This window comes from Microcebus murinus, chromosome 2, assembly GCF_040939455.1.
Source record: "Microcebus murinus isolate Inina chromosome 2, M.murinus_Inina_mat1.0, whole genome shotgun sequence".
NCBI classification, from domain to species: Eukaryota; Metazoa; Chordata; class Mammalia; order Primates; family Cheirogaleidae; genus Microcebus; species Microcebus murinus.
The window spans coordinates 27,152,946-27,178,708 of NC_134105.1; the positions used below are offsets into that span (position 1 = coordinate 27,152,946).

Sequence of the window (25,763 nt, forward strand, 5' to 3'; positions counted from 1 at the left end):
GGCCCAGCTTGGAGGGGCCGCCGAAGCTGGGCTGCAATCCCTGCCGCCGCCATGATCCCCCCCGCGGACTCTCTGCTCAAGTACGACACCCCGGTGCTGGTGAGCCGGAACACCGAGAAACGGAGCCCCAAGGTAAGGACGGGGCTCAGGGGATGAGGAAGCCTGGAAGCTCCAATGGGGAAAGACAGACTCCTGCGTTGAGGGTTGGGAATCCCAAGGGACAGGGATTGCAGCTATGGGAGGGAATAAGGGAATTGAATCAGGAAAAGGGTGGGAAAGCGGTACAGGAAGCCCAAGATACTGAGTGTGACACCACCAGACAACAGATTTAGGAAGAGAAAGATGGTCACAGGGAGATGAGTGGGGCTCACTCTTCTTCATGGTAGCTGGGTCCAAGAATAATAGGTCAGGTAGTGATTTCCCCATCACTAGAGGTGGGAAAGCAGAGGCCTGAGCACTTGTGCCAGAAAGACCTGTTCAAGCATTGAGTTGGCATTGAGTTGGGGCCAGAGACTCTTCATGGCCTCCTTCAGTTCTGAGACATAATTTCTGCTGAGAAGACAGAGAAACTAGACTGGGAAAAGAGGAGTGGTGTGCAGGTAACCTGGAGCTGTCCCCAGGGCCAGGATGTGTGGAGCTGTGTGCCTGAATCATTTCCTGCCCTCACCTGTCCCTTCTCAGGCTCGGCCACTGAAAGTCAGCCCCCAACAGCCTGGACCCTCGAGTCCAGTCCCACAGCCACCAAAGGCCAAGCTCCCCTCAAGTATTTGTGTCCCAGATCCTACGAAGCAGGCAGAAGAAATCTTGAATGCCATCCTACCCCCAAGGTAACGGAGGAGGAGCAGTGGCTGGGAGAAGGTTTAGGCTTTGCATTCCAGAATTTGGGAGTGTGGGGAGAGGCACTCTGCCTCTGCTCCTGGCTGAGGTTTCCTCCCAATATTCCAGAGCTAGAGCTTAGTTATGGCTGGATCCTGGGAGGGTGGGCGACAGGAGACCTCTTCTCAATCTGCCTTCACCTCCTGAGCACTCTCACCCAATCTCAGGGCTTTTCTTACCATCTGTATGATGATGGCTCCCAAGTGTTTATTTCCAGCCTTATCCTCTCCCCTAAACTCCAGTCTTCTAATTCCTCATTCCCTTCAGTAAGATCTCTAACAGACATGGCATGACAAACTTGACATGTCCAAACAAAATCACAGGTTCTTCCTCCCTAACCTTCTCCTTTCTACCGGGGACTCAGGCCACCTTCCATTCCCTTTCATCTCTCGCGCAATGTGTCTATTCTTCGTCAAATTCTTTTGGTTTCACCTTCAAATTCTATACCAAATCCAACCACCTCTCACCACCTTCACCTCCACCATCTTGTGCCTAGTCACTGTTGGCCACCGCACTCCTGCCATGGCCTCCTAGCTGAAACCCTGCTTCCACTCTGCTCCTAAAATCTACAGAGCCCCTAAAGCATAAGTCAGGTCATGCAGTCTTCTGCCAGAAATCCCTTAATGGCTTCCCGTCTAACTCAGACTCAAATCCAAAGTCTCTGCAATGGCCTGGAAGATGTGGCATGGCCTGGCCTGTGAAACATCCCTGATTTTATCTCCTGTTATTCTCCTTGTTTGCTGTGCTGAAGCTACAGGAGCCTGGTTTACAGTTTCTGAAATGCCTCAATCACTCTCCCACCTCGGAGCCTTTACAGTTGTCCTTACAGCCAAGAAGGCTCTTCCCTTGCTATACTCCCGGTTCCCTTCATTTCTTCGCTCAGGTCTTGCTTAAATGGCATTTCCTCCAGGAGGCCTTCCTTGAGAATCCTGCATAAAAGAGCACCTCTCCCCAGCACAATCCCCTTTCCCGGCCTTTTTCTTCTGCAGCCACATCTATCACTAACATGCATTTTCATCTGTTTATGTAATACGCTGACAACACAGTTTTTAAGATCATGATGAAAAGGAGTAACAAAGAGAGACTGTGATCTCCTCTGAGATGGAGGTCAAGAGAGAGGGGTGATTTTTAAATTGATTCCCTCCCACCAACAGCATAGAGGTCCTATCCCCCATGGAAGTTCTGCCCTTAAGCTCCATCTTCTTGTGACTCCAAACCCTGGCCACCTCTGATGCAAGTTGCATTATGGGACCCATGCAGACACATACCTTCAAGAACCTCCCCAAGCCCATTACACACATTTGCCTCTTTCTGGTTTGCGCAAGGTTTATGTTTTCCTGTGTCTCCCACCCCGTAAGCCAGTGGGGAATTCCCACTGGGCTTTCTGTTCAGATCAAGCAACAACGACCATAAATCTGTCTTAAGCATGTTAGGAGGTAAGGAACAGTGGCTGGCCAGGCGCAGTGGTGGTTCACGCCTGTAATCCTAGCACTCTGGGAGGCTGAGGCGGGTGAGTTGCTCGAGGTCAGGAGTTCGAAACCAACCTGAGCAAGAGCAAGACCCCGTCTCTACTATAAATAGAAAGAAATTAATTGGCCAACTAATATATATAGAAAAAATTAGCCGGGCATGGTGGCGCATGCCTGTAGTCCCAGCCACTCAGGAGGCTGAGGCAGCAGGATCGCTTGAGCCCAGGAGTTTGAGGTTGCTGAGAGCTAGGCTGACGCCATGGCACTCACTCTAGCCTGGGCAACAAAGCGAGACTCTGTCTCAAAAAAAAAAAAAAAAAAAAAAGGAACAGTGGGTGATGATTTCACAGAGGACCCTTAGAAACTGGAAATTGCCCACCTACCCATTCCCAAAGTAGGGTCCCTGTGGAGGCAGCAGAGTGGGTGTGGCTTTGGAGCCTCACACTCCAAGGGAGGGATGGAGGATTCAAAGCTGTCCCTCACTTCTGCTCAAGCAGAGAGCTCAAAGGGCCCACTCTGCTCATGCCCTACGGACCCTCTCACATCAATGGTTTTGCTCAGCTTGGCTGTGTCTGTGCCACAGGGAGTGGGTGGAAGACACTCAGCTATGGATCCAGCAGGTGTCCAGTACCCCCAGCACCAGGATGGACGTGGTGCACCTCCAGGAGCAATTGGACCTGAAGCTGCAGCAGCGGCAGGCCCGGGAAACAGGCATCTGCCCTGTGCGCAGGGAGCTCTACTCACAGTGTTTTGGTGAGTGGGCCAGGTGGGATTGAGTGCTACCCATCCTACTGCCTCCTTCCTTTCCCCCTCAACACAGACCCAAGCTCTCAGCACCCCTGAGCTGAAGCCCACCCCATGCTAGAATCATCTCTTCTCCTCCTGCCTAACCCAGCCAGCAACTGCTAGATGCCCCCTCCTCTCCCTCCCAGTCCCCCAGCTACCAGTCACTGTCTTCCTGACAATCTGGGCTCTTCGCCTCTTAGCAGAGATTTGGAGTAAGACAAGAACATCCATTTTAAATCTTTGTTTGTTCAAATATTTCTCTAATAAGCATATATTTATCTATTTATTTATTTTATTTTTTGAGACAAGGTCTCCCTTTGTCTCCCGGGTTAGAGTGCAGTGGCATCATCATACCTTACCACAACCTCAAACTCCTGGACTCAAATGATCCTCCTGCCTCAGCCTCCTGAGTAGCTGGGACTACAGGCCTGCACCATCATACTGGCTAATTTTTCTATTTTTTGTAGAGACAGGGTCTCCCTCTTGCTCAGGCTCATCTTGAACTCCTGACCTCAAGTGATCCTCCTGCCTTGGCCTCCCAAAGTGCTAGGATTACAGGGATGAGCCACCCTACCCAGGCAGCATATGCTAATTTTTTAATCAGAAAAATTAATATTCTATATTTATATAGAATACCCACCCATCAACATTTGGCCCTCAAGCCAGAAAAATATTGCAGGGTAACTTGTTGTTAGCATACACAGGGACTTGAGATCTGCCTTGAGTGCCAGTGTCAAATGACTGTCTCCCAGCCCAGTCTCACTGGCTCTTGTGGACTCTGATCTGCAAACCACCTCCAAATGCTCAGGCAGCGGCAGAGCCTGCAGGCTCCCGTGTCTGACTATGGTTTACCCTCTAGGTCAGCATTTTTGGAGGAGATAGGTGGGTGAGCTCTAGCCCCTGCTGTTTCTAGCCCCAAACTAGTCCAGCCAAGGGGGCACATAGGATTTCCCAGCTGCTTTAAAACAGCCACCATCTTTAAACTCAGAAAGTCAGATTTCTTTGACTACCAGTTTCTACCTGAGGATGAAAGGGAGGGGACCCACTGCTGCAAACAAACTGGAGGTTCTTGTCTCCCTCTGCCCTGGCCAACCTAGGCTTGCTGACTGCATGCTACTCCAAAGTGCCAAGTTCAGAGGAGTGGCCGCGTGGCAATACTCCGTGGGCCACTGAAGGCACCCTCCCTGAGGACCTTCTCTGAGACCTTGTCTCCAAGCAAGGAGAGCACACCCTAGAGTCCTTCCCAAGAGGAAAGGTAGTTTGCAATAGACGTGCATCCCCCTGCCCCTGCCTTCTCTGATCCCCTGGTGTGTGTGCATTGGAAGATGAGCTGATCCGGGAGGTCACCATCAACTGTGCGGAGAGGGGGCTGTTGCTGCTGCGAGTCCGGGACGAGATCCGCATGACTATCGCTGCCTACCAGACCTTGTACGAGAGCAGTGTGGCGTTTGGCATGAGGAAGGCACTGCAGGCCGAACAGGGGAAGTCAGACATGGAGAGGAAAGTGAGTGGGGTTTACCATGACCTTTGGTCCTCTGTGACTCATCTGTCAACCTCAGAGCCACGTGGTTGTCATTCGTGGCCCCTTAAGGCGCTCCCCTGACATTCACCACCCCTGGACCTGCATAACCTCAGCAAAGACCATTGGTTGAGGGTAACGGCCAGCCTGGTGGTCCTGGCAGGGTCTTCTCCTCTGTGGATGTTCCATGCCTGTCACTGACCTCCCACCGGGTGGCAGTACACACCCTGGCAATGTCTTGGGATGGACAGCTGTGTCCCATATCCCGTCCTCCCAGGCTTTCACACCACCCCATCCATCCACTTGCTGACATCCCAGGATGACTGGGCTTTCTGTCCTCAGATTGCAGAACTGGAGAGCGAAAAGAGAGACTTGGAGAGGCAAGTGAACGAGCAGAAGGCAAAATGTGAGGCCACAGAGAAGCGGGAGAACGAGAGGCGGCAGGTGGAGGAGAAGAAGCACAACGAGGAGATTCAGTTCCTAAAGCGGACGAATCAGCAGCTGAAGGTAACAGCGCAGGCCAGGCATTGCGTCCTTTGCCACCAATGGCTTTTAGACTTCTGTCCACACGCACTGCCAAGGAGTAAAGGGAGCTGACTTGGGGGTGGAGGAGCTTCTATTCCACCTGGCTCTGGAGGGGGCTCGGTTCTCAACTTGGAATCCCCATGAGACTGCAGCCTGGCTCTCCAGTGGAGGATTCCTCCTCCCCCACCGGAAAAAAGTTGCCCATCCTCAAGGGAGAGGTGGATATGGCAAAGAGTAGAACTTCTTTCCTGTCAAAGTTGATATTTTAGAGCCTTCCTCTAGTGGGCAGGATTCTTCAGCAGGCTGGCATGGAAGTGCTTGCCCACTGCCAGGCCCCTGAGGCGCTGTGTTTGGGACATAACCAGGGAAGAAATCACAACTGGTGGGCAGGCAGGGAAGGCCTTTTGAAAGGAAGAACCATTTCAAGTCAGAAACCTTCCCCAGGTGTGTGACCAAAGGAACCCAGCTGTAGGTGTTTTTCCTCAAAGCCCAGTGCTAGAAGCATGCCTTTCTGCAACTGAGGTGATGTGAGGGAGGGAATAGGCCTGAGGCCATGCTACCGGCCCCTGCAACTCCAGGCTCTGTCTGGTCCAAAGGTTCTCAAAGGTTGGGCCCCAGAACAGTAGCATCCTCATCATCTGGCAACTTTTAGAAATACAAATTATTAGGCCCACCCAGATCTACTGAATCAGGAACTTTGGGGCTGGGGTCAGCAGTCTGTTCTGACAAGCTCTCAGATGATTCTGATGCTTGCTGAAGTCTGAGAATCACTGTTCTGGGTAGATGGCCTGCTGGCATTCTCCCATGGCCCCGGCCCAAAAGGCCCCTGGATGTTATCTCCCTCTCCTCCCTGGTCTCATAGAGAAAGCTTACATTCCTGAGATTGGCAGGCTTGTTAGGTCTACAAACCTAAGGGCCAGCTATTTGTGATAAAGGCAGCTTTCTATGAACCAAGAGTGGAAGGTGACAGATTTCTTGTTGCTGAAAAGTTGAAAAGCTAGAAATTTTCACAGCCAAAGGTGAATCTGTTTGCTTAGCAGCCTCCGAAGCTGTTTCCCTTATCTGCTATGTTCCTTTATCATAATCCTGAGTCTCTCAGTTTCTCCTATATAGTATTAGCAACAAGAGGAAACCAAATATCTTAGCATCTTTCTAACATTTAAAAGCAAGCTTGTAATCCCCAGGGTGAAAAATTCTTTAGAAGTGAGTTATTTTTATTGGCACAAAGCTGCACTGCAAATAAAACAGCTTTGCCTTCCCAAGAACAGAACTACTTAAAATCTGCCCACATAGCATGACAGCAAATTATTTTACTGGCTGCCAGAGGAACACGGTAAATAACTCCCAAGTGTCTTAAGCTTTACAAAAAAGAGGGACAGCTCTTTACTGACTGGTAGCAATTTTCTCTAATTGGGTGTCAAGTTGTCTTGGTGGCTGAAAATCTGCTGTTTCCCAAACCTCTGGTCTCAGCAGAGCTCCTAGGATCCTAAACCAGAGAGACAAATGTTTAACTCAGCCGACATATTCAAGTCTGGAATCTGAGCCATAAAAACCACTATTTCAACAACTTATTCAATTTTTTTTCAGTGTTTCATATTATACACTGAACCATTATTGTATGGAAATCAGGACAGCTCTGGTTACTTCTAATGTAGCAAGACTGTACGGCAGGCTAGAAACCAGCTAATCTAGAAAATATGGAGTTGGGAATGAAGGAAAAAGCAATCGCTTGGAGTGGCAACATTCGGATTATTCTTCCCAGAGATTTTTATCACCTCTTAGCTATTTGTGTTAGGCTGCAAGTTTCAAATATTAATGGAGCTTGTTTTTGTTTTTCAGGCCCAACTGGAAGGCATTATTGCACCGAAGAAGTGATAATTTCCATATGGGTCTCGGCAAACACTACTATCCGATCATAAGCCCTTTGTAATAAAAAGCTAGTTTCCTGAGTGAGCAAGCCATATCCTCCCCTAATCACCACCTGTGTTTTTCAGAAGTCACGCCATTGCCCCAGTGTCATCAAACACTTAAGGTCTGCCAGCCAGGTTCCTGGCTGGGCAGTGGAACGTGGTGTAGCCCTGACAGTCTCAGTATATGCCTATTAGCCAACCTAGGGATTTGCCAACTCAAACAGTAAGACTGTGGCTTTCTCATCACCACACCATCACTTATGTCTAGCCAAATGAAGCTGCCTCTCTGCCCCTCAAACTTCTGGTTCACAATTCATCTTGTACCTCAATTTGGGCTTCTCTGGTCTCAGTTCTTCCTTATTTGATGGTTTTTCATCCCTATTACAATACATTTCTAGTTACTCATTTTGGAACTTTGGCTTTATACTGTTATTATTCCCACCTGCTAAGTCAACTGGACCCCTTCCTACTTTCAAACTGCCTCAGTTAGGAAACAATGGCAGTCAAAGCCATGGCTTTGGAGAAAGTAAATGATTGCTGGAAAGGAATACAAGTCACAGTGTCCTTTTGAGCTGTTAGCAACTCAGCTTCTCCACCACCAGATTTGATTTGTTCACCTTACTCTGCAGAAAATCTAACCCTGACTCTACGTCTCCCCCAGTTAGCTACGTTTAATTAACTGGAGAGGTAACCAAATCTCACATGTAGTTCTAATTACTAATGATCAGACTATGGCATGTAGACAACTGTATTTTACTATTTCTCTTAAACTCTTCTGGTTGTGTAGACCGAGAAGATTGAATTAGTGGCATAAACCTGGCAAGGGTGGCATGATAAGGGACTTCCATCATTCAGTGAAATTGCACAAGTAACATTACCTAAAGAAGGTACTAACATGCTCAATATTCTCCTAAAGAGGTAGAAAAAGGGACTGACTTCTTAGCAGAGCGTGGATCTGCCACCCACCCTGGTTAGGACTTCAAGGCTCACTGGAAGAACGATAGTCCCACAGGACGCGCTGTGTTTCCCTGAGACAAACATGCCCTTGTAGGCTCTAGTCTCGAGTTTGAAGTCACAGCTTTCACACTGATGCGTTGTCCTGAGGAATTACAAGGCTCCACTAAAACGAGCTGCCCATGCTGTCACTTCCATGGGAAAGAACTGTCCACTGAGATCTAGTTCCAGGGCTCTACAGTAGTAACGCACAGCATATGTCCTAAGTGGGTCCATTTCAGACTCAATGAGGGACAGAAGTTGCTGCTGCCATTCCCTCAAATTTTAAAGCCCAGGCCATGTGCACAACCATCCTTGAGATTTTTCTTCTTTTGACAGTTTTGTACCTTCTGTTCCAATTTGCTAATTACCAGCACAAGAGAAATCCACTTTCCATTTTATAGACCTCATTCCCTATTTCTGTCAGACGTTTTCATGACAAAGTTACTCTCTGCCAGTACTAAGAGGGCTAATCCAAGCACCTCAAGTGCCAATGGACTTGATCACTGAAATCTTTAGGGGTGAGGGGGCTTTACTCTTCACCAGCACTGGTGAATGGCTTCAACTGTCAAACCTCAGAACAAACGCAATATGGCCTTAGAAATGCCAGCTCGTGGGAAGAAAATGAACACAATTTCTAATTGCATATTTTTGTATAATTTAATAAACAACTTTGTAAATGTTACTGCTTATGTCTGAATTTCTTGTGTTTGTTTTTCTGTCCCTCTGAGTCATTGGTCTTCTTTTTGTTCCTGTTCCTATTTTTCACATTGTGTGTCTCGTAGTAGCGCACACCGACTTTTTTGGATTGCTGCTGCCGCACTGCTCGCCTCCGCTGTAAAAAATGGCACAATAATGGGAGAGCAGAAAGAGACTTTGAAATCAAACACTGAAAGTCCTAAGACAGGAGCCTCCTCTCCACACGCCACTGCCCGTGCTGCCTCCACAGCCACTGGAAGCAGTGCTAATGAGGGAGGACTCACCTCACAGACCTGTTTACTCTCTTCCACTGTGACCTGTGAGGACTCCAAGTTACAGACTCCCATTTGGGCCCACCCTCATCCAGTGCTCGAATCTTTTCTGCACAAGTGGTCCCCTGCAGTAAGGCTGAACAATGCCAATGACAAACTATGCCCCTGCCCAGTAGGCCTGCCCTAGCTCTGAACAGCTCTGCCCCCAAGCACTCCTTCCAGAGACCGAGATTTGTCTTCCTAACCTGCTCTGCTTGTTGTGTGTCACTTCCCTGGGGCCACAAAAAAACATACAACTCTTCTAGATAGCCCATAGGCTTGAGGACAGTGACCAGGAATTCCTAACACCAAGACATGGAGTCAAGGACCTTCACTCCGCAGGCAACCTCTTAGCCCATTTCTCTCCTCAACCAGGTCACTGATGACTGGGGTTCCTGGCATTAAGCTCTAGACCATTTGTTTCAGAAACAGTGGGTCTTGAGAAATGTATCTCTCTACTTCCTCTATCTGGGTCATATTTAAGACCCAAAATACTCACTTCCTTAGATGTAAGCGTCCTGCGGGTTTTATCTGAACGTTCTTCTTCCCTCTGAGCCTTCCGCTTCCTTCCCTTTTTGGTAGGTGCTAGATACAAACAATACACAAACACATACAAAAAAATAGGAATTTAAAAAAAAGAAGGGAAGGAAAGAAAAAAGCCCAGGAATTTTCTATTAAAAATTTGTCTGTGAACCCAACATGGTGGGAACGAGCTAGATATGTCAGGGGGAGGAGGAGAAGGAAGGCCAGTGTGGATGGAGCTGGTGACCAGGATGCTGGTCAGAGTAAAGCAGGCTTAGACAGGAAGCCCCTAAACACACTCTCAATATGGATGCTGACAGCAAAAGGGAGTAAGAATAAACGTGTGATCCATGCCCCCTCATTTGGCTGCAGATCCACCCTTGGATTTTAAGGTTAATAATATTCCCTTTTAAAGAAGTTTCCTGAACTGCCATTTTAATCCTAAGAAATGTGCAGAATAAAAAAGGGATGATCCAATTTGTATGATAAATACCATGTTTCCCTGAAAATAAGCCCTACCCATAAAATAAGCCCTAGCAAGATTTCTAAGCATTTGCACAATATAAGCCCTACCCCAAAAATAAGACCTAGTGATGGGCGTGGCTACACAGCGTATCTGCACAACCCATGCATTTCCTTGTGGAGCGGTAAAGAAGACGAGCAGCCCTTCTCATCTGCCCCATCGTGACAGCTACTATCCCAGAGGTGACTGGAAAGGTGCGGGCAGCCCCACCAACAAGGTCAGCTCCCCGTCAGGTCCCAGCCATCCTGTGCGTGCTGCAAGCTGAGACTTTGAGGGGAAAATAACACATCCCCTGAAAATAAGCCCTAGGGTGTCTTCTTGAGGAAAAATAAATTTTAGACCTTGTCTTATTTTCAGGGAAACACGGTAGTATGTGGAAGCAAGGCAATCTGTAATCTGCCAGATATGATAAAGACCTGTGTGGACTGTTGTATGAGAGATAATCTGGAGATTAAACTTAGGTTTCCCAAAGTTCTAAAGACGCAAATCACATCTAAATGACTTCAATAATTTATCTTCACCTGTATCATCTACATCTTCTTCAGATGTTTTTCTTTGTTCTTCAGGTTTTGCAAATACCTTTTCACTTAGCCCCTTGCATATTCTGAAACAGAAGAACAAAGCAATGAAGCTGTCGACACCATACATCACATGACCTGGAACCCTGCAACAAACTCACAGAAGACCCCACCCCTTATTTATATAGTTATCACCAGTGTAAGAAGTGAACATCTAACAGTTTTTACAGCTCCCTGGGCATTTCTAAAAGACTGGACAACTAAGCTTCTCAAACTTCAGGCAACTGAATTTTATAAAATTTACAAATCACTTTTTTAAATGGCAATAACAGCCAGGCATGGTGGTATGCACCTATAGTCCCAGCCACTTAAGAGACTGAGGCAGGAGGATCGCTTGAGCCCAGGAGTTTTAGGCCAGCTGGGGCAATATAGAAAGCCCCCATCTCAGAGAAACCAAAGAAAAACAAAACAGAACCCACAAAAAAATGGCAACAATCCCCCTACCCCCATACATATACTGCTCTATACCCACAGCAAGTTTCTGGAAAAAGAATGAACAAAGTACAATTTGTATAAGATGAAAATATTACCTGACTGCTGAAAACTTTTTAGCTTTGGCTTTGTCTAAAAACTTCTGATATTTAGCAATCTTTTCATCAAGGGCTTTAATAATTGCTTTGGTGTCATTTTCCACATGATCTTCCTGGGACTCCTGGTAAGATTCTTCCTCACTGTCTTCTTGTTGCTCTTGTTCCTCCTCTTCTTCCTCCTCTTCAGCAGAGAAGTTCTCAAGCTCTTCCTCGAGATCTGACATCTCCACAGGAACCAGGTCATCCCCAGAAAACTGAGGCACGACGTTGATTTTGCCAAAGTTCTGCCGAACCCGTGCAAGAATCTGTTGCATCTCAGAGTTAGCATCGCAGTGACTGTTTTCTTGTTTTTCTTTCTCAGTGACAGATTCTGCCCCTTCACCTACAGTGCCTGTGACTTCCTCTTCTGGATTGTTCTGGGTAGTTTCTGTGGTAGTTTCTGTAGCAACTTCCAAAGACGAGGATGGTGGGAGCTATTGAGGCCAAAAGGGGTGGAGGTAGGGAAGAGAAATGGAAGAAAATGAAAACTGAAATTTTCAACTTATATCTTACTCTCAAATGAGATAGTTCTCTTTTTTTATTTTTAAATTTTTTTACAAATATTTTTAATTTACGTGAACAAAGTAGCTGAAAGAGGTAGTTCTCTTTTTAGGACTAAGGGAAAGTATTGAAAACACCCAAATTTGAATTATATCATTAATCTATTTCAAGCCAACATACATTAAATCCAGAAACCAGTATTAAAGAATCAAAGGAATATATCTACAATTCCAAAGGATAAGCCAACTAAAAGAGTATTTAACCATTAAAACCAATCAATAATTTACCAAAGCCAAGTAAGATTCCCTAATCTTCCTTGAATATCATTAGGAACAGGAGGCTGTTGAGATAAGCACATACAAAAGTAGCACTCACAACATCAAAATCAAAGTCAGGCTGAATGGTAAGTATGAGAACAGTACTAGCTTAGAAAGTGTCAAGTACTAAGGAGAGGCACTGAGGAGGTCTCGGGCTTTGAATGTATCCTCCAAAACTCATGTGTTGGAAACAATCCCCAATGTAACAGTGTTGGGAGGTAGGGCCTAATAAGAAGTGATTAGGTCATGAGGACTCTGCCCTCATGAAGGGATTAATGCTATCTCAAAAGTGGGTTAGTTGCTGCAAGAGTGGCCAGGTAAAGTGCTAAATAAATGAGGACTCTACAAAATTCCAGAAACCATATAAAATATTTGTATGTACATTTGTACATTTTTCTAGTGAGGCTATTTTTAACTTTCAGATTCTCAAGGGGTTTCTGCCCTCACCAAAGAAAGAAAATAAGAGAATCACAGAAGAGGTGACATAATAGTTCTTAAGAATTTTCTGAACTAATTATTTAAACTTAAAGGCTAGATATGGAGGAAGGATTCAAGATCATTCCATGTTTCCACACAGGGTCATAAAAGCAAGTCCAGCCTCTTCTTGCTCACTTGGCTGTAGCCCTCTCTTGCCGTTTCATGTTCTGCCACGGGATGATGCAGCGCAAAGGCCCCCACCAGATGCTGGCGCCACGCTCTTGGACGTCCCAGCCACTACAACCATGAGCCAAGTAAATTTCTGTTCATTATAAACTACCCAGTCTATGGTATTCTTTTTTTTTTTTTTTTGAGACAGAGTCTCACTTTGTTGCCCAGGCTAGAGTGAGTGCCATGGCATCAGCCTAGCTCACAGCAACCTCAAACTCCTGGGCTCAAGCAATTCTGCTGCCTCAGCCTCCCAAGTAGCTGGGACTACAGGCATGCGCCATCATGCCCAGCTAATTTTTTCTCTCTATATATATTTTAGGTAGTCAATTAATTTATTTCTATTTTTGGTAGAGACGGGGTCTCGCTCAGGCTGGTTTCGAACTCCTGACCTGGAGTAATCCACCCGCCTTGGCCTCCCAGAGTGCTAGGATTACAGGCGTGAGCTACCATGCCCAGCCTATGGTCTTCTTTTACAGCAGCACAAAACAGACTAAGACAGGAGGCAACTTGAAGAAAGACTATAACTCAAGGAGTGGGCATTTTGTGAGTGAGGACAGCTGACAATGAGCACTGAGTTTGAGGACATTAAAATCTAAAATGATCAGCCTATTTAGGTAATAGTGCAAAGATAAGCATGCACAAAGCTCTCTACTGTTGCTTCACGTATGTAAGATCATTTTATCCTTGCAACTGAGAATCACAGAACTTAAGTGATCTTCCAAAATCAAGAGTGGCCAGGTAAAGTGCTAAATAAATGAGGACTCTACAAAATTCCAGAAACCATATAAAATATTTGTATGTACATTTGTACATTTTTCTAGTGAGGCTATTTTTAACTTTCAGATTCTCAAGGGGTTTCTGCCCTCACCAAAGAAAGAAAATAAGAGAATCACAGAAGAGGTGACATAATAGTTCTTAAGAATTTTCTGAACTAATTATTTAAACTTAAAGGCTAGATATGGAGGAAGGATTCAAGATCATTCCAGTGTTTCCACACAGGGTCACAAGACAGCAGTGATAGAGACATACAGGCATCGAGAATGATGCTCAGACCCGAATGATCTCTAACTCAAAATCCCCCAACAGCTTCCCATCACATCACCCTCCCCTGCCCATTGCATTCAAGCCACAGTGACTTCCTTCAGTACTTTGGACACGCCAAGCACACTCCTGCCTCGGGTGCTTTAGATGTGCTGCTCCCTTTGCCTGGAATGTTCTCCCAAGACATTTGCACGGCTCCTGCCTCCTTTCGTTGGGTCTCTGCTAAAATGCCACTTTCTCAGAGCCCTTTCCTGACCACCCCTCACACAAATGTACTCCTGTGTCTCCCCCAAACCCCTCACCTGGTTCAGCTTCCCTCACAGCACACACTACTTCCTATCACTGTATATTTCCCTGTGATATAATTAAAAATACACACACACACACACACATTTGGTCTTTGTCCCCAGTTCTTGGCACCCATCACCCTAGGAATTTCCTGAGTGATGGGTGTCTTTCGTTATTCACAACAAGTCCCTCAGCACCACACCAGGGTTTATGCCAATGTGGTGACTCATGATGGGGCCCCCAGATAGCTTCAGGATGGAGCAACGGTCACCGAAAGACCGAACACTTGATTGGAGGGTTGGAGCTTTCAGCCCCACCTCCCATCTCTGGGGAGAGGTGAGGATCTGAAGATTGAGCCCAGTCACCAATTGCCACAGATTTAGTCAGCCGTGCCTATGTAATGAAACCCCCCAAAAAACCCTACAAGCTGAGGTTCTGAGAGCTGCTGGGTTGGTGAACATCCTAGTTTGCTAGGAGGCAGCCTGCCCTGAGAAGGCACGAAGCTCTGTGCCTCTTCCTTGCCTGTGCTTCTTTCCCACTGGCTATTCTTGAGCTTTATCCTTTATAATAAACTATAATCATAAGTAATGCACTTCCCTCTGTCCTCTGAGTCATTCTGACAAACTATCAAACCCCAGAACCCCTAAATTTGTTGTCAGCCGGGCCCAAGTGTGAGGGCAGCCTGCAGCTGGCATCTGACCGTGAGGGTAGGCATGTAGGACTGAGGCCTTAACCTGTGGGGTCTGCACTAACTCTGGGAGAGTGTGTAAGAATCGAATCTAATTGTTAGACATTTAGCTGTTGTCAAAGAATTGTAGAATCGGTGTGGGAAGAACACACATATTTGATGTCAGAAAAAAACCACACACTCCCCCACTGGAATATAAGTGCAGGAGGGCACGGCCTCGTCTGCTTCTCACTGAAGCACCTCCAGTACCCAGAAGAGTACCTGGCACAGAGGACATGTGAGTTCACCCAGCACTCAATACGTGAGTACCAACAAATGAATAACTTAATATAAAGGAGGGAGAAAACTGCTTTGTTTGGTTGTTTGATGGTTTTGAAAGAGAGAGGAGAAGGTTGATTAATATCAGTTTCAGGCACACTAATTTTAAAATGCTGGAGAATATGTTCTGGGAACTCTGGGCTACACCTGCATCTCTGGGAATGGAGCTCAGGTAAGCAGCAGCTAGAACTGTACAGACCCAACAAGATTACCATAGAAGCAAAATGTGAAGCCACCTCTTCAAGATACCTGGCTGAGTTCTGAAAAAGGTCCTAGAAACAGAGAAGCGAAGCACTGATGTTGAGCCCTGTGGCAGTGCACTGCCGGGGTGTGGGAAACAGGACAGCAGGGAAACCTCTTAACACAGCCAAAGGCCCCAAACCCACAACTTCTTTCCCCTAATATTGACCGTATCACTCTACTCTCCTACCAATCACGAGCTTCTCAAGGGCGAGGGCTGTTATTCATTCCTATATTCCCTGTGCCTGGCACAGGGTTGACACCAGTTAGTGTTTGTTAAACAAACAAACTTTGACAATGATTCTGTTCCTCAAGCATGAGACAACACATGCATATCAGAAGATTACTTAAATTTAATGAGCCATCTCTTTCCAAGGCCCTACAGACTGGTATCTAAGTTTAGTCTTCTCTCAAACATCTATTTATGAGATACTAAATGCACCCCCAACAAGGCCATGGCACTGGCACACTGGAATTAGAGATACTGCAATCCAATACCTACCACATAAGAAAAGATGCTCCTTATATAAAGGGAGGCAACCAAAAGTTACACCCCATCTAGAGAAACCATGCTTTCCAAGAGGTAGGTCCACCGTTTTTACCTGGGGGGCTGCAGGTGGCTCTGCATCAGGCGGCTTGACAAAGAAAGGAATCCGGCCCCTCTGCCAGTCATTGAGAACCATCTTACCCACTGTCTGCAGGTCAGGCTCTCCTCCCTGAAATGTCACAGAAAGATTCCCAATTAAATTCAATGAACAAAACCACCTCCCACTTTGGGGGCATTTCAGTTGTCCCAATTCATCAGCCCCTACAGGACAATAAGCATACCATTTTGTATGCTCACACAACGCATACAAAAAAAGGTCCACATCACAGACACACATGCCTGCGCTATGTACCAGTCTACATTCTCACAAACCCTGGCTCACCTTTAGTAACTTCCCAGTCCGGAAAGCTAGCTTCTCAAGAAAGTCCTCAGCATTCTCCCAGGAATCAATCTTGTACGTTTTGCTGATATATTCTGGCTTTGCTCGCTCAAGTACAGCACCAATGTGGTCTTCGGGAGTCTTAATTTTTTCCACTTGAACCTAAATGTTAACATGAAATCTCCTGCTTATGAAGTTTGTTGTGGAAGTAGTAAAGTTCCCTGTGTTCTTTATGACACTATTTGAAAATAGATTTCAACATCACAAGGCGAGTGGAGCCTGGTCGGAGCCTGTCTCCAAGGTGGCTAGGCACAGTCAGCTGCAGGGAGCACCACTGAAGGCTGACCACAGCCTTGAAGCCCCAAACTCAGCCTTAATCACAGCTCACCACAAACTAACTGTGTGGCTTCCGCAAGCGGTTTAAACTTGGAATGCTTCCTGTTACTCACTTGCAGAAATGGTTAAAACCTGCCAATCCTAGGACACAGAAAGGATGGAATAGTTTAAGAAAGGCGAGGAATGTGCACAGGATGTATAGCCAGAAGCACAGTTAAGGTTAAGTGGAACCATTTAATGTTCTCAGTCATATTCAGAAACAAGTGAGGAAATGACTGGGTTCCAAAATGACTCAACCCATAAACCCACAAAGACGAATTATCACTAAACATAAACAGGCCCTGCTTCCCTTTGGATCCTGTGTGTAAACTATGAACTCTTTTTGTGGGATGATATTGACCAGATATGCCCATGGTTCCACTAACTACTCAAACAGGCTTACACTGAGACGCTGCCCTGTTTAGCATCATGTTCCTAAAGTTTGGTCAGGCAGGCTGTCCCCAGACTGCCTTCAGAATGAGTAAAAAGCAAAGGTACCCAGGATCCCCTACAGAACACTCTCCCCAAAACACAAATGGCCCATCAGGACCAAATACTCACAACTCCTTTTAGCACGATGTCTGTCTCGGAGTCCTCAGAGGGGTAAACCACACCTGGACAGTCAATCAAGAATATCCGACGCATCAAGGTAATATACTGCCAGACCTGAAGACAGAAAAAAGTCAGAGATGTCCTGTGTCAAATACTAGGAATGTAATTTCACAAACCCCTGATGCTCATGTATGAAGTTAGAAAGGAGGGAAGGGGAGTCAAAGGAAAGTAACCTGCTGAGTAATTAAGCTACTCTCTCCTCTATCTGTGCTATGCACGAGACACTGCCACGAAATATAAACGATAGTTTCCATCAGCTAAGAGTCTAAAAATAATACAGAGACATTCCACCTGGTATCGTGAAATAATACCCAATGAACCTTTCCTTGAGTTTTAAAAGTACTCCTGGAAACGCAGTACTGCTTAGCCTCTTTGCCTTTAAGCAGAACCATGCTGTTCCCCAAACACTCTTGTGTTCTAGGATATGACCCCAACTCTCAGAACCTACCCTAAAGTTGAGTTTTTGTTCTTAACCCAGGCTTCAAATTTTCTTGGGTTTGTTCTGTTTACCAAAGTAAAATGTTGGCGTGACAATTTAAAATAGACTTAAATATGAATCACATTAACCAAATCACACCAAAGCCACACAGTGGCATACAAAGTATTCTCTGTCTTATCAAAGTGGGCAGAAACAACTCCAGTATGTTCCAAACTATCATGTGGAGAACCTAAACTCTCGATGGTAGTCTGCATTCAAGAGAAGCAGACAGAAATCTCCTCCGTGGAAATAAAATATGCAGAAGTAACATCCCCCTGAGCCAGACATACCTTCGTTTCACCTGCAATGGGGGCCACGTTGCAAACTTTCTTGGAACGCAATGTGTTTATCACAGAGCTCTTGCCAACATTTGGATAGCCAATGAACCCGACACTGATCTGCTTCTTGTCAGTGTGTAACTGTTCAAAAGGAGAATACATACCACATACATACAGTCATGAATATCCCTTTGGACAAGCAGGATGTGTTAATGTGCTAATATCAAGAATACAGTGGAAAAAAAAAAGAATACAGTGCAAAACTCTTGATACAACTTGATCTAAAGCCTTGACACACACATACAACCTACATAATCTGCGTGAACTGGATACATATGCTTATTAAGTCAGAGGTGAGTCATTTCCTCAATCATCTATGTGAAATTATTCTTCAATATTTAAGGTTAAAACTATGTAGGTCAAGAAACATGGGAAGAAATAGATCATTAGTCATCAACTTAGAACAATACAATCCACTGATAAAATGTCTTCAGGAAAGAAAATTTTAACAGATTTGCCAACTGACAGTCCCATGACTCAACCCTCCTTTTCTCTGCAAAATACGTTTTGTTTTCTTTTTTTTTTTCAGAGTCTCGCTTTGTTGCCCAGGCTAGAGTGAGTGCCGTGGCATCAGCCTAGCTCACAGCAACCTCAAACTCCTGGGCTCAAGCAATCCTGCTGCCTCAGCCTCCTGAGTAGCTGGGACTACAGGCATGCGCCACCATGCCTGGCTAAATTTTTCTATATATATTAGTTGGCCAATTAATTTCTTTCTATTTATAGTAGAGACAGGGTCTTGCTCTTGCTCAGGCCGGTTTCGAACTCCTGACCTGGAGCAATCCACCTGCCTCAGCCTCCCAGAGTGCTAGGATTACAGGCGTGAGCCACTGCGCCCGGCCCATTTTGTGTTTTCACTGCCAAAAATAAACAACAAATGAAAAAGGGCAACCCCGAAAGTTAGACTACTGGGTGAAAGTCTCAGAGAAAGAGCTCAGCCTGTTATCCAGAAGAGATCCATGCACAGATGGGGCCTTCTGATCGAAGATGCTAACCGCACTCCCTCCCTAACTCCACCAGAATGACAGCAGTGGGTATTAACACAGTGGGTATTTTAACCCAATAGAACCAAAAACATAATATCAAAGAATAAGGTGGAGATGAGACAATGAAAATTAACGTTATGTTAAATAAAATACTAGATACTAAAAAGTAGTATCTAACCTGGCTCACCATAAAATATAAAAGCCAGGTGGTTGCAAAGATAGAAAAAGTAAAAATTCAGCAGTAATGATGCCAATGAATCACAGAAACCCCCAGGAATTGATGGTAGATGCCCCTAGGGGTAGGACAAGAGGACTGGCAGAAATCTCTGGAAGCAGCCATACCCCTCCACACTCTCCTCACTCAGCATGGGCACAAAACTTCTCTACCCTAGAAACAGCCCAGAGCCTTAGGAAATAAAGATTTTTTTGAATTCCTATATGTCTGAATATATCTTTAATTTTCAGACCTGAAAGGGATCCTAGATTAAGAGATAACAGCAGCTAAAGGCAAGTATTCTCAGAGTGAATAATTAACAGTCTAAATATTGAATAGTGAGACTCCCCTTCCCAATCCCCTATTCCCCCTGAGTACCCAGAACCCTGGCAATCAGGTTTATACATGCCCAGAGCTGAGACTGGAAGATTCTCTTCTGGGGAAACTCACAAGCACAAGAAAAAAGACCCACAGACAGTGAGATCCTATAAGGTATCCTCCAATAAAATAGTTGAGTTCCTAACCAATCACCCTACAGTGAAGTTTATCAGTCAACAAGCCCACCCCATGCAACAACAAAAAATTCTATCACTTTTTGTGCCTTACTCTTAAATATGAATGGAGAACCAAGAATAACCAGACATTTGAAGTGTGACTCTAATGGAAACTTGGAGGGAACAGAATCAACATAAGCAGAGAGGAAAATTCCAAAATATCACTATTATTAACAGTCTCAGAGAGACAGAGAAGACACTGCATCTGTGAAATAAGATGTCATAGAGGGTGGGGCAAATCATGAGTTAAACAAGAGCTCTCAGAAATTAAAAATTAAAAGTGAAAGGCAAAATAAATTTGTGATAGAACAGCATACCAACCAAGTCAAGGGAATGGCCCAGAAAATAGAGCAAAATGTTATATCTACCAAAATAATGACAAGAAAATTAAAGAATTTGACCAGGAGGTAAAACGAAATATCTAAACAGGAATGCAGACAATAGAGGGGGATAGGAAATGTCATAAAAATAATGTAAGACAATATCAGGCTGAAAGTCCCCAGAAATGCCTAGATCGCTAAACAGTAAAAGCCCCACTGAGGCACATCACTGTGACGCTTTAGAACAAGAGAAATTTTAAGGAAAGATCATAGCCATAAAAGATTAAGAGTCAGAATGGCCTGAGATCTCTCAGAAGACAATGCAGTGGTGCCTTCAACATTCTGAGAAGAAAAGGTACGAGGGTAGAATAAAGATATTTTCAGAACACAAGGTATCTCAAGAAACATTCTTTCTAAGCACCCTTCTCAAGAAACTTTTGCAAAATATGTTCAATCAAAAGGAAGGAGTAAACCAGAAAAAAAAGAAAAGAAAAAAGAAAAGGAATCCAATAAACAAGGAATCCAATACAGGGAAACAGCCATTAGAATTCTCAGGATGATGGTGAAAGAAAATCCCAGAGAGATGAGGCTGCAGCAGGCCTGGAGGGCAGCCAGTCCTGACTGGGGGACAGAGGACTAGCCACCGAAGGGAACAACATGCTGTGCCCTGGACATCCTGAAAGTTTCCACTCTACCAGAGAATTTGGGGGCACGTTAGTGACAGAAACAAAACACAGCAAAGTAACACCAGAGAAAATGAAGGCTTCTATCAGAAAGGAATGACAGTCATAGCACACCAGGTGGCTCAGGTGCGACCAATACTTTACAGTCATAATAACGTAAACACTGACTGAATAATAATGTAACCCAACATTGTTGCCTACAAATATAGGGAAAACGGAGGGAGGAAAGTATGTATAGAGGGAGGGGGGATGGCTGTGAGAAACCGAATCCTCATTTTCCATAGCAGGAAATTAATAAGCATCTAAAACTGGGGCGGTGTGTCGGGGCAAGATCAAGAAATAAAATCATAAGCCTGCACTAAAGTACAGAGAAAAACAACAGAAATAACAGCTAAGGATTGGAAGTATTTGCTTCTGGGAAGTGCGGAAGGGTGAACAGGAGACGTGTGTTTTTTGTTAGAAGCCAGGTAGCATTAATCAAATACACAAATTCAAAATAACAGGGATAGAACATGAAGCTGTGAGAACATGTGATAAGGTAATGCGGTTTCAGTGGTTCCCTGAAGAACTGACATCTGACCAGGGATCTGAGGCTTGAGCTCTGCCATGGCCCTGTGCAGCTAGAGGAGACAGAAACTGCACAGGCCCCGAAGGCAGAGGAAGCAGGGCGAGCCCTGAAAGCCCAGGGTGGAGAAGAGAGTTGGGAGGAGGTCCATCCTCAAGCAGAGGCTGGACCATAAGGTGCCAGGGATGTGGCAGTAAGGGAAGCAACGCTGGTCAGGGATGGAGTGAAAGGTTGAGCAAGAAAACATTTCAGAATCCCTTCCAATCCACAGGCTCTGTGAGTTTTACATCTCTAGAAAACACAGCAGGATGAGGGAAGCGAAGCTAGTAACTTTGTGCCACCCTGTGCTAAGCGAGATTCTTACACAACTCACAGCTACACAACATCAGGAGAAGCAGATCAGGTCTCCATACCTTTCCAAACTGCCGCAAAAGCTGAATGAACGCCCCTTTGCCAAAGGGGTTGGTGAGACTTGCATGGAAAGCAAGTGTTGGGTAATCCTGGGAGAGAACAGCAACCCATCGTTTCTAAAGGGAAAGAAAGAGGCATGCTGGTAAATCATAGCTTGTTTATTTACAATATGTGGAAGAATCAGAGTTTGAATTACAGGATTGTGTTCCAAATACACTGTTGTCTGAGGAAAATGTTGGCTATATTTCTTTGAAATGTTTTTTTCAAGTATGACAGTTAATGCTTTGTCTTTTGTCTTATAAATGCAAAACAATATTCCCAAAATGCCTTCATAGCTACTAAGCACAGTTAATGGAACATAATGTGAAGCAGGCCGGTGGTGGCGGCAACTGTCTCCTTCCGAAGGGGCACACAGTCTTCATTGTGTGGGGATACTGCAGCTGTCTCGTCAGAGTAAGATTACAAACGGCCAGACAATAAAAGGTGCCTCTGCCAATCAGCAATGAAACACATTTAAGTTTCGTTTTCAGTGAGAACAACCCAATGACTACAAGCAATCTCCAAAGTGCAACACGTTATCCTAGAAACCGTAAAACTGATTTACATATACTTCAAGGTCTATACAAGATGTGTGGTCTTGACAGATTGTTTTGGATTAGTAGCTATACTTACTGTTGCCCAGGTTGGAACAAGGTCACATTTGTTAAGAACAAAAATGAGGTGTTTCCAGGGTTTTTCCTTTTTCAAGTAAGTCTCAATGTGAGGGGAACGAGTACCCATTGGATCTCTAGCATCAAGAACTTGAACTACAACATCTGATGAATCTATCACCTGCAAATTTAAAGAGGCAAAAATGATTTGCTATGAGACAAACACAAGAGGGATGACATTTAAGGGAATGTGGAAAAAATAAGAATATTTAGAGATAATTTCAAACCAGTTGTGGGGAGAGTAGATTGTAGCCAATCTCAATGCCCAGAGATCAGAATACAAAAGGTTTTTCATCCTGTGGGTACTTGAATTTGTCAAATTTCAAACAGGAAAACAAGTTAGATGAAGCCCATCTTATTTCATAACTACTATGATTATTGAACTGAATCATTTACTCCTTAGACTTCCGTAAGTTTCTATTTTTATAGGTTTTACGTATTTCATAGAAAACTTAAATATGTAGTTTGCCTTTATGGTACTAGTTTCCAACTATGTTACTGCTTAATTATGTGACTATGCTTGAAGGTCTTTCTTCCCAAGGTTATTATTGCGTGCACATAAAATCAGCCATTTAAAGAGCATTGGATCAAGAGCCACAATATGCAAACCCTCTTCTACTAATGAGCTGGGTAAGCTCAGTAAGGTATTAAACCTTTCTAGACATGTGTCCTCACCTATAAAAGGAAATGGGTGGACTAAATAGCTTAAAACTTCATGTGGCTCTAACCAGGTATCATAAATTTAAATAGGAATATTACTATAGCAGGTAATCTAAAGAAATATTGATAGGTAATATATGAGTGTATAAAAGGTAGCTGCTACTATTTTACCAGTAATTCTAAAAAGTTAGTTACCTAAAACAATGGTAATACATCATGCATGGCTACATCAATCCTAATTTCTTTGGGATGGAGGAAGAGGATGGAACAGGCAGTGGAGTCTGTACTTTAGCTGACAGAGCTTAAATATATCAAAACCAATATTCTCATACAAAATCATGAAAACCAATGGAATCACTCAATGAAAGAGAATTTAAGAGTCTTACCTTGTAGAGCTCACCCCATATTCTTTTTGACTGTCCCTTTTTATATATCTCTTCTTGGGCTTCATTTCTAAATAAGAAAGCACCCAAAATGAGCAATTGAAACACTGTCAAGATTAAAAGGCTGCTTTAGGGAAAAGTCCATGTATGAAAGGTTACCAAACCCAGTTAGAGATGGACTGAAAACAAACTAAATTTAAAAAGTTGGCTGGGCGCGGTGGCTCACGCCTGTAATCCTAGCTCTCTGGGAGGCTGAGGTGGGTGGATTGCTCAAGGTCAGGAGTTCGAAACCAGCCTGAGCAAGAGCAAGACCCCGTCTCTACTATAAATAGAGAGAAATTAATTAGCCAACTAATATATAGAGAAAAAATTAGCCAGGCATGGTGGCACATGCCTGTAGTACCAGCTACTCTGGAGGCTGAGACAGTAGGATCGCTTGAGCCCAGAAGATTGGGGTTGCTGTGAGCTAGGCTGACGCCATGGCACTCACTCTAGCCTGGGCAACAAAGCGAGACTCTGTCTCAAAAAAAAAAAAAAAGAAAAAAAAAAAGTGACTGTACTCAAATGTCCGTTAACAGGTGAAAACACAATGTGGCATATACAATACAATGAAATATTATTCAGTTTTTAAAAAAGAAAATTCAGGTGAGAAAAAAGTAAATTAATTTTAAGAAAAAAGAAGGAAGTTCTGACACATGATGAACCCAAGGACATTATGGTAAGTGGAATAAACCAGACACAAAAGGACAATTACTGTATGATTCCACTTATGTGAGGTACCTAGACCAGTCACACCAGTAAGAGACAGAAAGTAGAATGGTGGTTACCAGGGGCTGGGGAGCAGGAGAGGGGGAAATAGAGAGTTAGTGTTGAGTGGGTGCAGAGTTTCAATTTGGGATAAAAAAGTTCTAGAGGTGGATAGTGGTGATGGTTGCACAACAACGTAAATGCATTTAATGCCACTGAACTGTACACTTAAAAACGGTTAAAACAGTAAATTTAGGCGGGGTGTGGTAACTCACACATGTAATCCTAGCACTCTGAGGCCGAGGATAGCTTGAGCTCAGGAGTTTGAGACCAGCCTGAGCAAGAACAAGACTGGTCTCTACTAAAAACAGAAAATATTAGCCAGGTGTGGTGTCAAATTCTTGGCCTAAAGTGTTCGTCTTGCCTCAGCCTCCCAAAGTGCTGGCAATACAGTGAGACTTCATCTCTACAAAATAATTTTTAAAAATCAGGCCAGGTGTGGTGGCTCACGCCTGTAATTCTAGCACTCTGGGAGGCCGAGGTGGGCGGATTGCTCCAGGTTAGGAGTTCGAAACCAGCCTGAGCAAGAGCAAGACCCCATCTCTACTATAAATAGAAAGAAATTAATTGGCCAACTAATATATATAGAAAAAATTAGCCAGGCATGGTGGCGCATGCCTGTAGTCCCAGCTACTCGGGAGGCTGAGGCAGTAGGATGGCTGGAGCCCAGGAGTTTGAGGTTGCTGTGAGCTAGGCTGATGCCACGGCACTCACTCTAGCCTGGGCAACAAATCAAGACTCTGTCTCAAAAAAAAAAAATCAGGCTGGGCACGGTGGCTCACGCCTGTAATCCGAGCACTCTGGGAGGCCAAGGCAGGAGGATCATTTGAGCTCAGGAGTTCGAGACCAGCCTGAGCAAGAGCAAGACCCTGTCTCTACTGAAAATAGAAAGAAATTAATTGGCCAACTAAAAATATATAGAAAACATTAGCCGGGCATGGTGGTGCATGCCTGTAGTCCTAGCTATTCAGGTGGCTGAGGCAGGATTGCTCGAGTCTAGGAATTTGAGTTTGCTGTGAGCTAGGGTGACGTCATGGCACTCTAGCCGGGGCAACAAGAGTGAGACTGTCTCAAAAAAAAAAAAAAAAAAAAAATTACCTGGGTATGTTGGCTTATACCTGTAGTCCTAGCTCCAGAGGCTGATGAGGGAGGATTGCCTGAGCCCAGGAGTTTGCGGTTACAATGAGCTACAATTGCACCACTACACTCCAGCCTGGGCAAGCAGAATGAGGCACAGTATCTTTAAAAAAACAAAAAAACGAAAACTATCTAGATGGATATATATCAGTGACTAATTCTTAACCTTCTTTTGGGTATAGATTCCTGCAAGAATATGATGAAAGTTATGGACTCTTCCTCTCCTCCTCCTCCCCAAAACAATACAAAAACAAAAATAAAAACAACAAAACCTCACCACCTTTAT

At 44.7% G+C, this 25,763-nt stretch overlaps 2 protein-coding genes across 2 annotated transcripts in view; one reads left to right on the plus strand and one right to left on the minus strand.

The window, feature by feature from the left end:
* Position 1: 1 nt before the first annotated feature.
* DNALI1 (dynein axonemal light intermediate chain 1) lies at positions 2-8,763 on the plus strand. The gene is made up of 6 exons (XM_012779932.3): positions 2-132; positions 682-827; positions 2,929-3,098; positions 4,457-4,635; positions 4,993-5,157; positions 7,015-8,763. Exons 1-6 carry the CDS (start codon positions 52-54, stop codon positions 7,048-7,050), a joined length of 777 nt encoding a protein of 258 aa, XP_012635386.3. The 5' UTR covers positions 2-51; the 3' UTR covers positions 7,051-8,763.
* Positions 8,725-25,763, minus strand: part of GNL2 (G protein nucleolar 2) — a 25,970-nt gene continuing 8,931 nt past the window's right edge. The window contains exons 6-16 of the mRNA XM_012779929.2: positions 23,537-23,603; positions 22,453-22,611; positions 21,783-21,896; positions 18,003-18,131; positions 17,184-17,288; positions 16,251-16,409; positions 15,924-16,037; positions 11,242-11,714; positions 10,655-10,737; positions 9,588-9,673; positions 8,725-8,913 (exon numbers count right to left, since the gene is read on the minus strand). Of these exons, the coding sequence (XP_012635383.1) occupies positions 8,761-8,913; positions 9,588-9,673; positions 10,655-10,737; positions 11,242-11,714; positions 15,924-16,037; positions 16,251-16,409; positions 17,184-17,288; positions 18,003-18,131; positions 21,783-21,896; positions 22,453-22,611; positions 23,537-23,603 (1,642 nt within the window). The 3' untranslated portion in view covers positions 8,725-8,760. The remainder of the gene's footprint in view (positions 8,914-9,587; positions 9,674-10,654; positions 10,738-11,241; positions 11,715-15,923; positions 16,038-16,250; positions 16,410-17,183; positions 17,289-18,002; positions 18,132-21,782; positions 21,897-22,452; positions 22,612-23,536; positions 23,604-25,763) is intronic.

Bases quoted from the DNA above. Each gene is read 5' to 3' on its own strand.
- DNALI1 (XM_012779932.3), top strand. From the start codon at position 52: ATGATCCCCCCCGCGGACTCTCTGCTCAAGTACGACACCCCGGTGCTG. The intron at 3,099-4,456 runs GTGAGTGGGCCA...GTGCATTGGAAG, and splicing joins GCTCTACTCACAGTGTTTTG to ATGAGCTGATCCGGGAGGTC. The intron at 4,636-4,992 runs GTGAGTGGGGTT...TTCTGTCCTCAG, and splicing joins AGTCAGACATGGAGAGGAAA to ATTGCAGAACTGGAGAGCGA.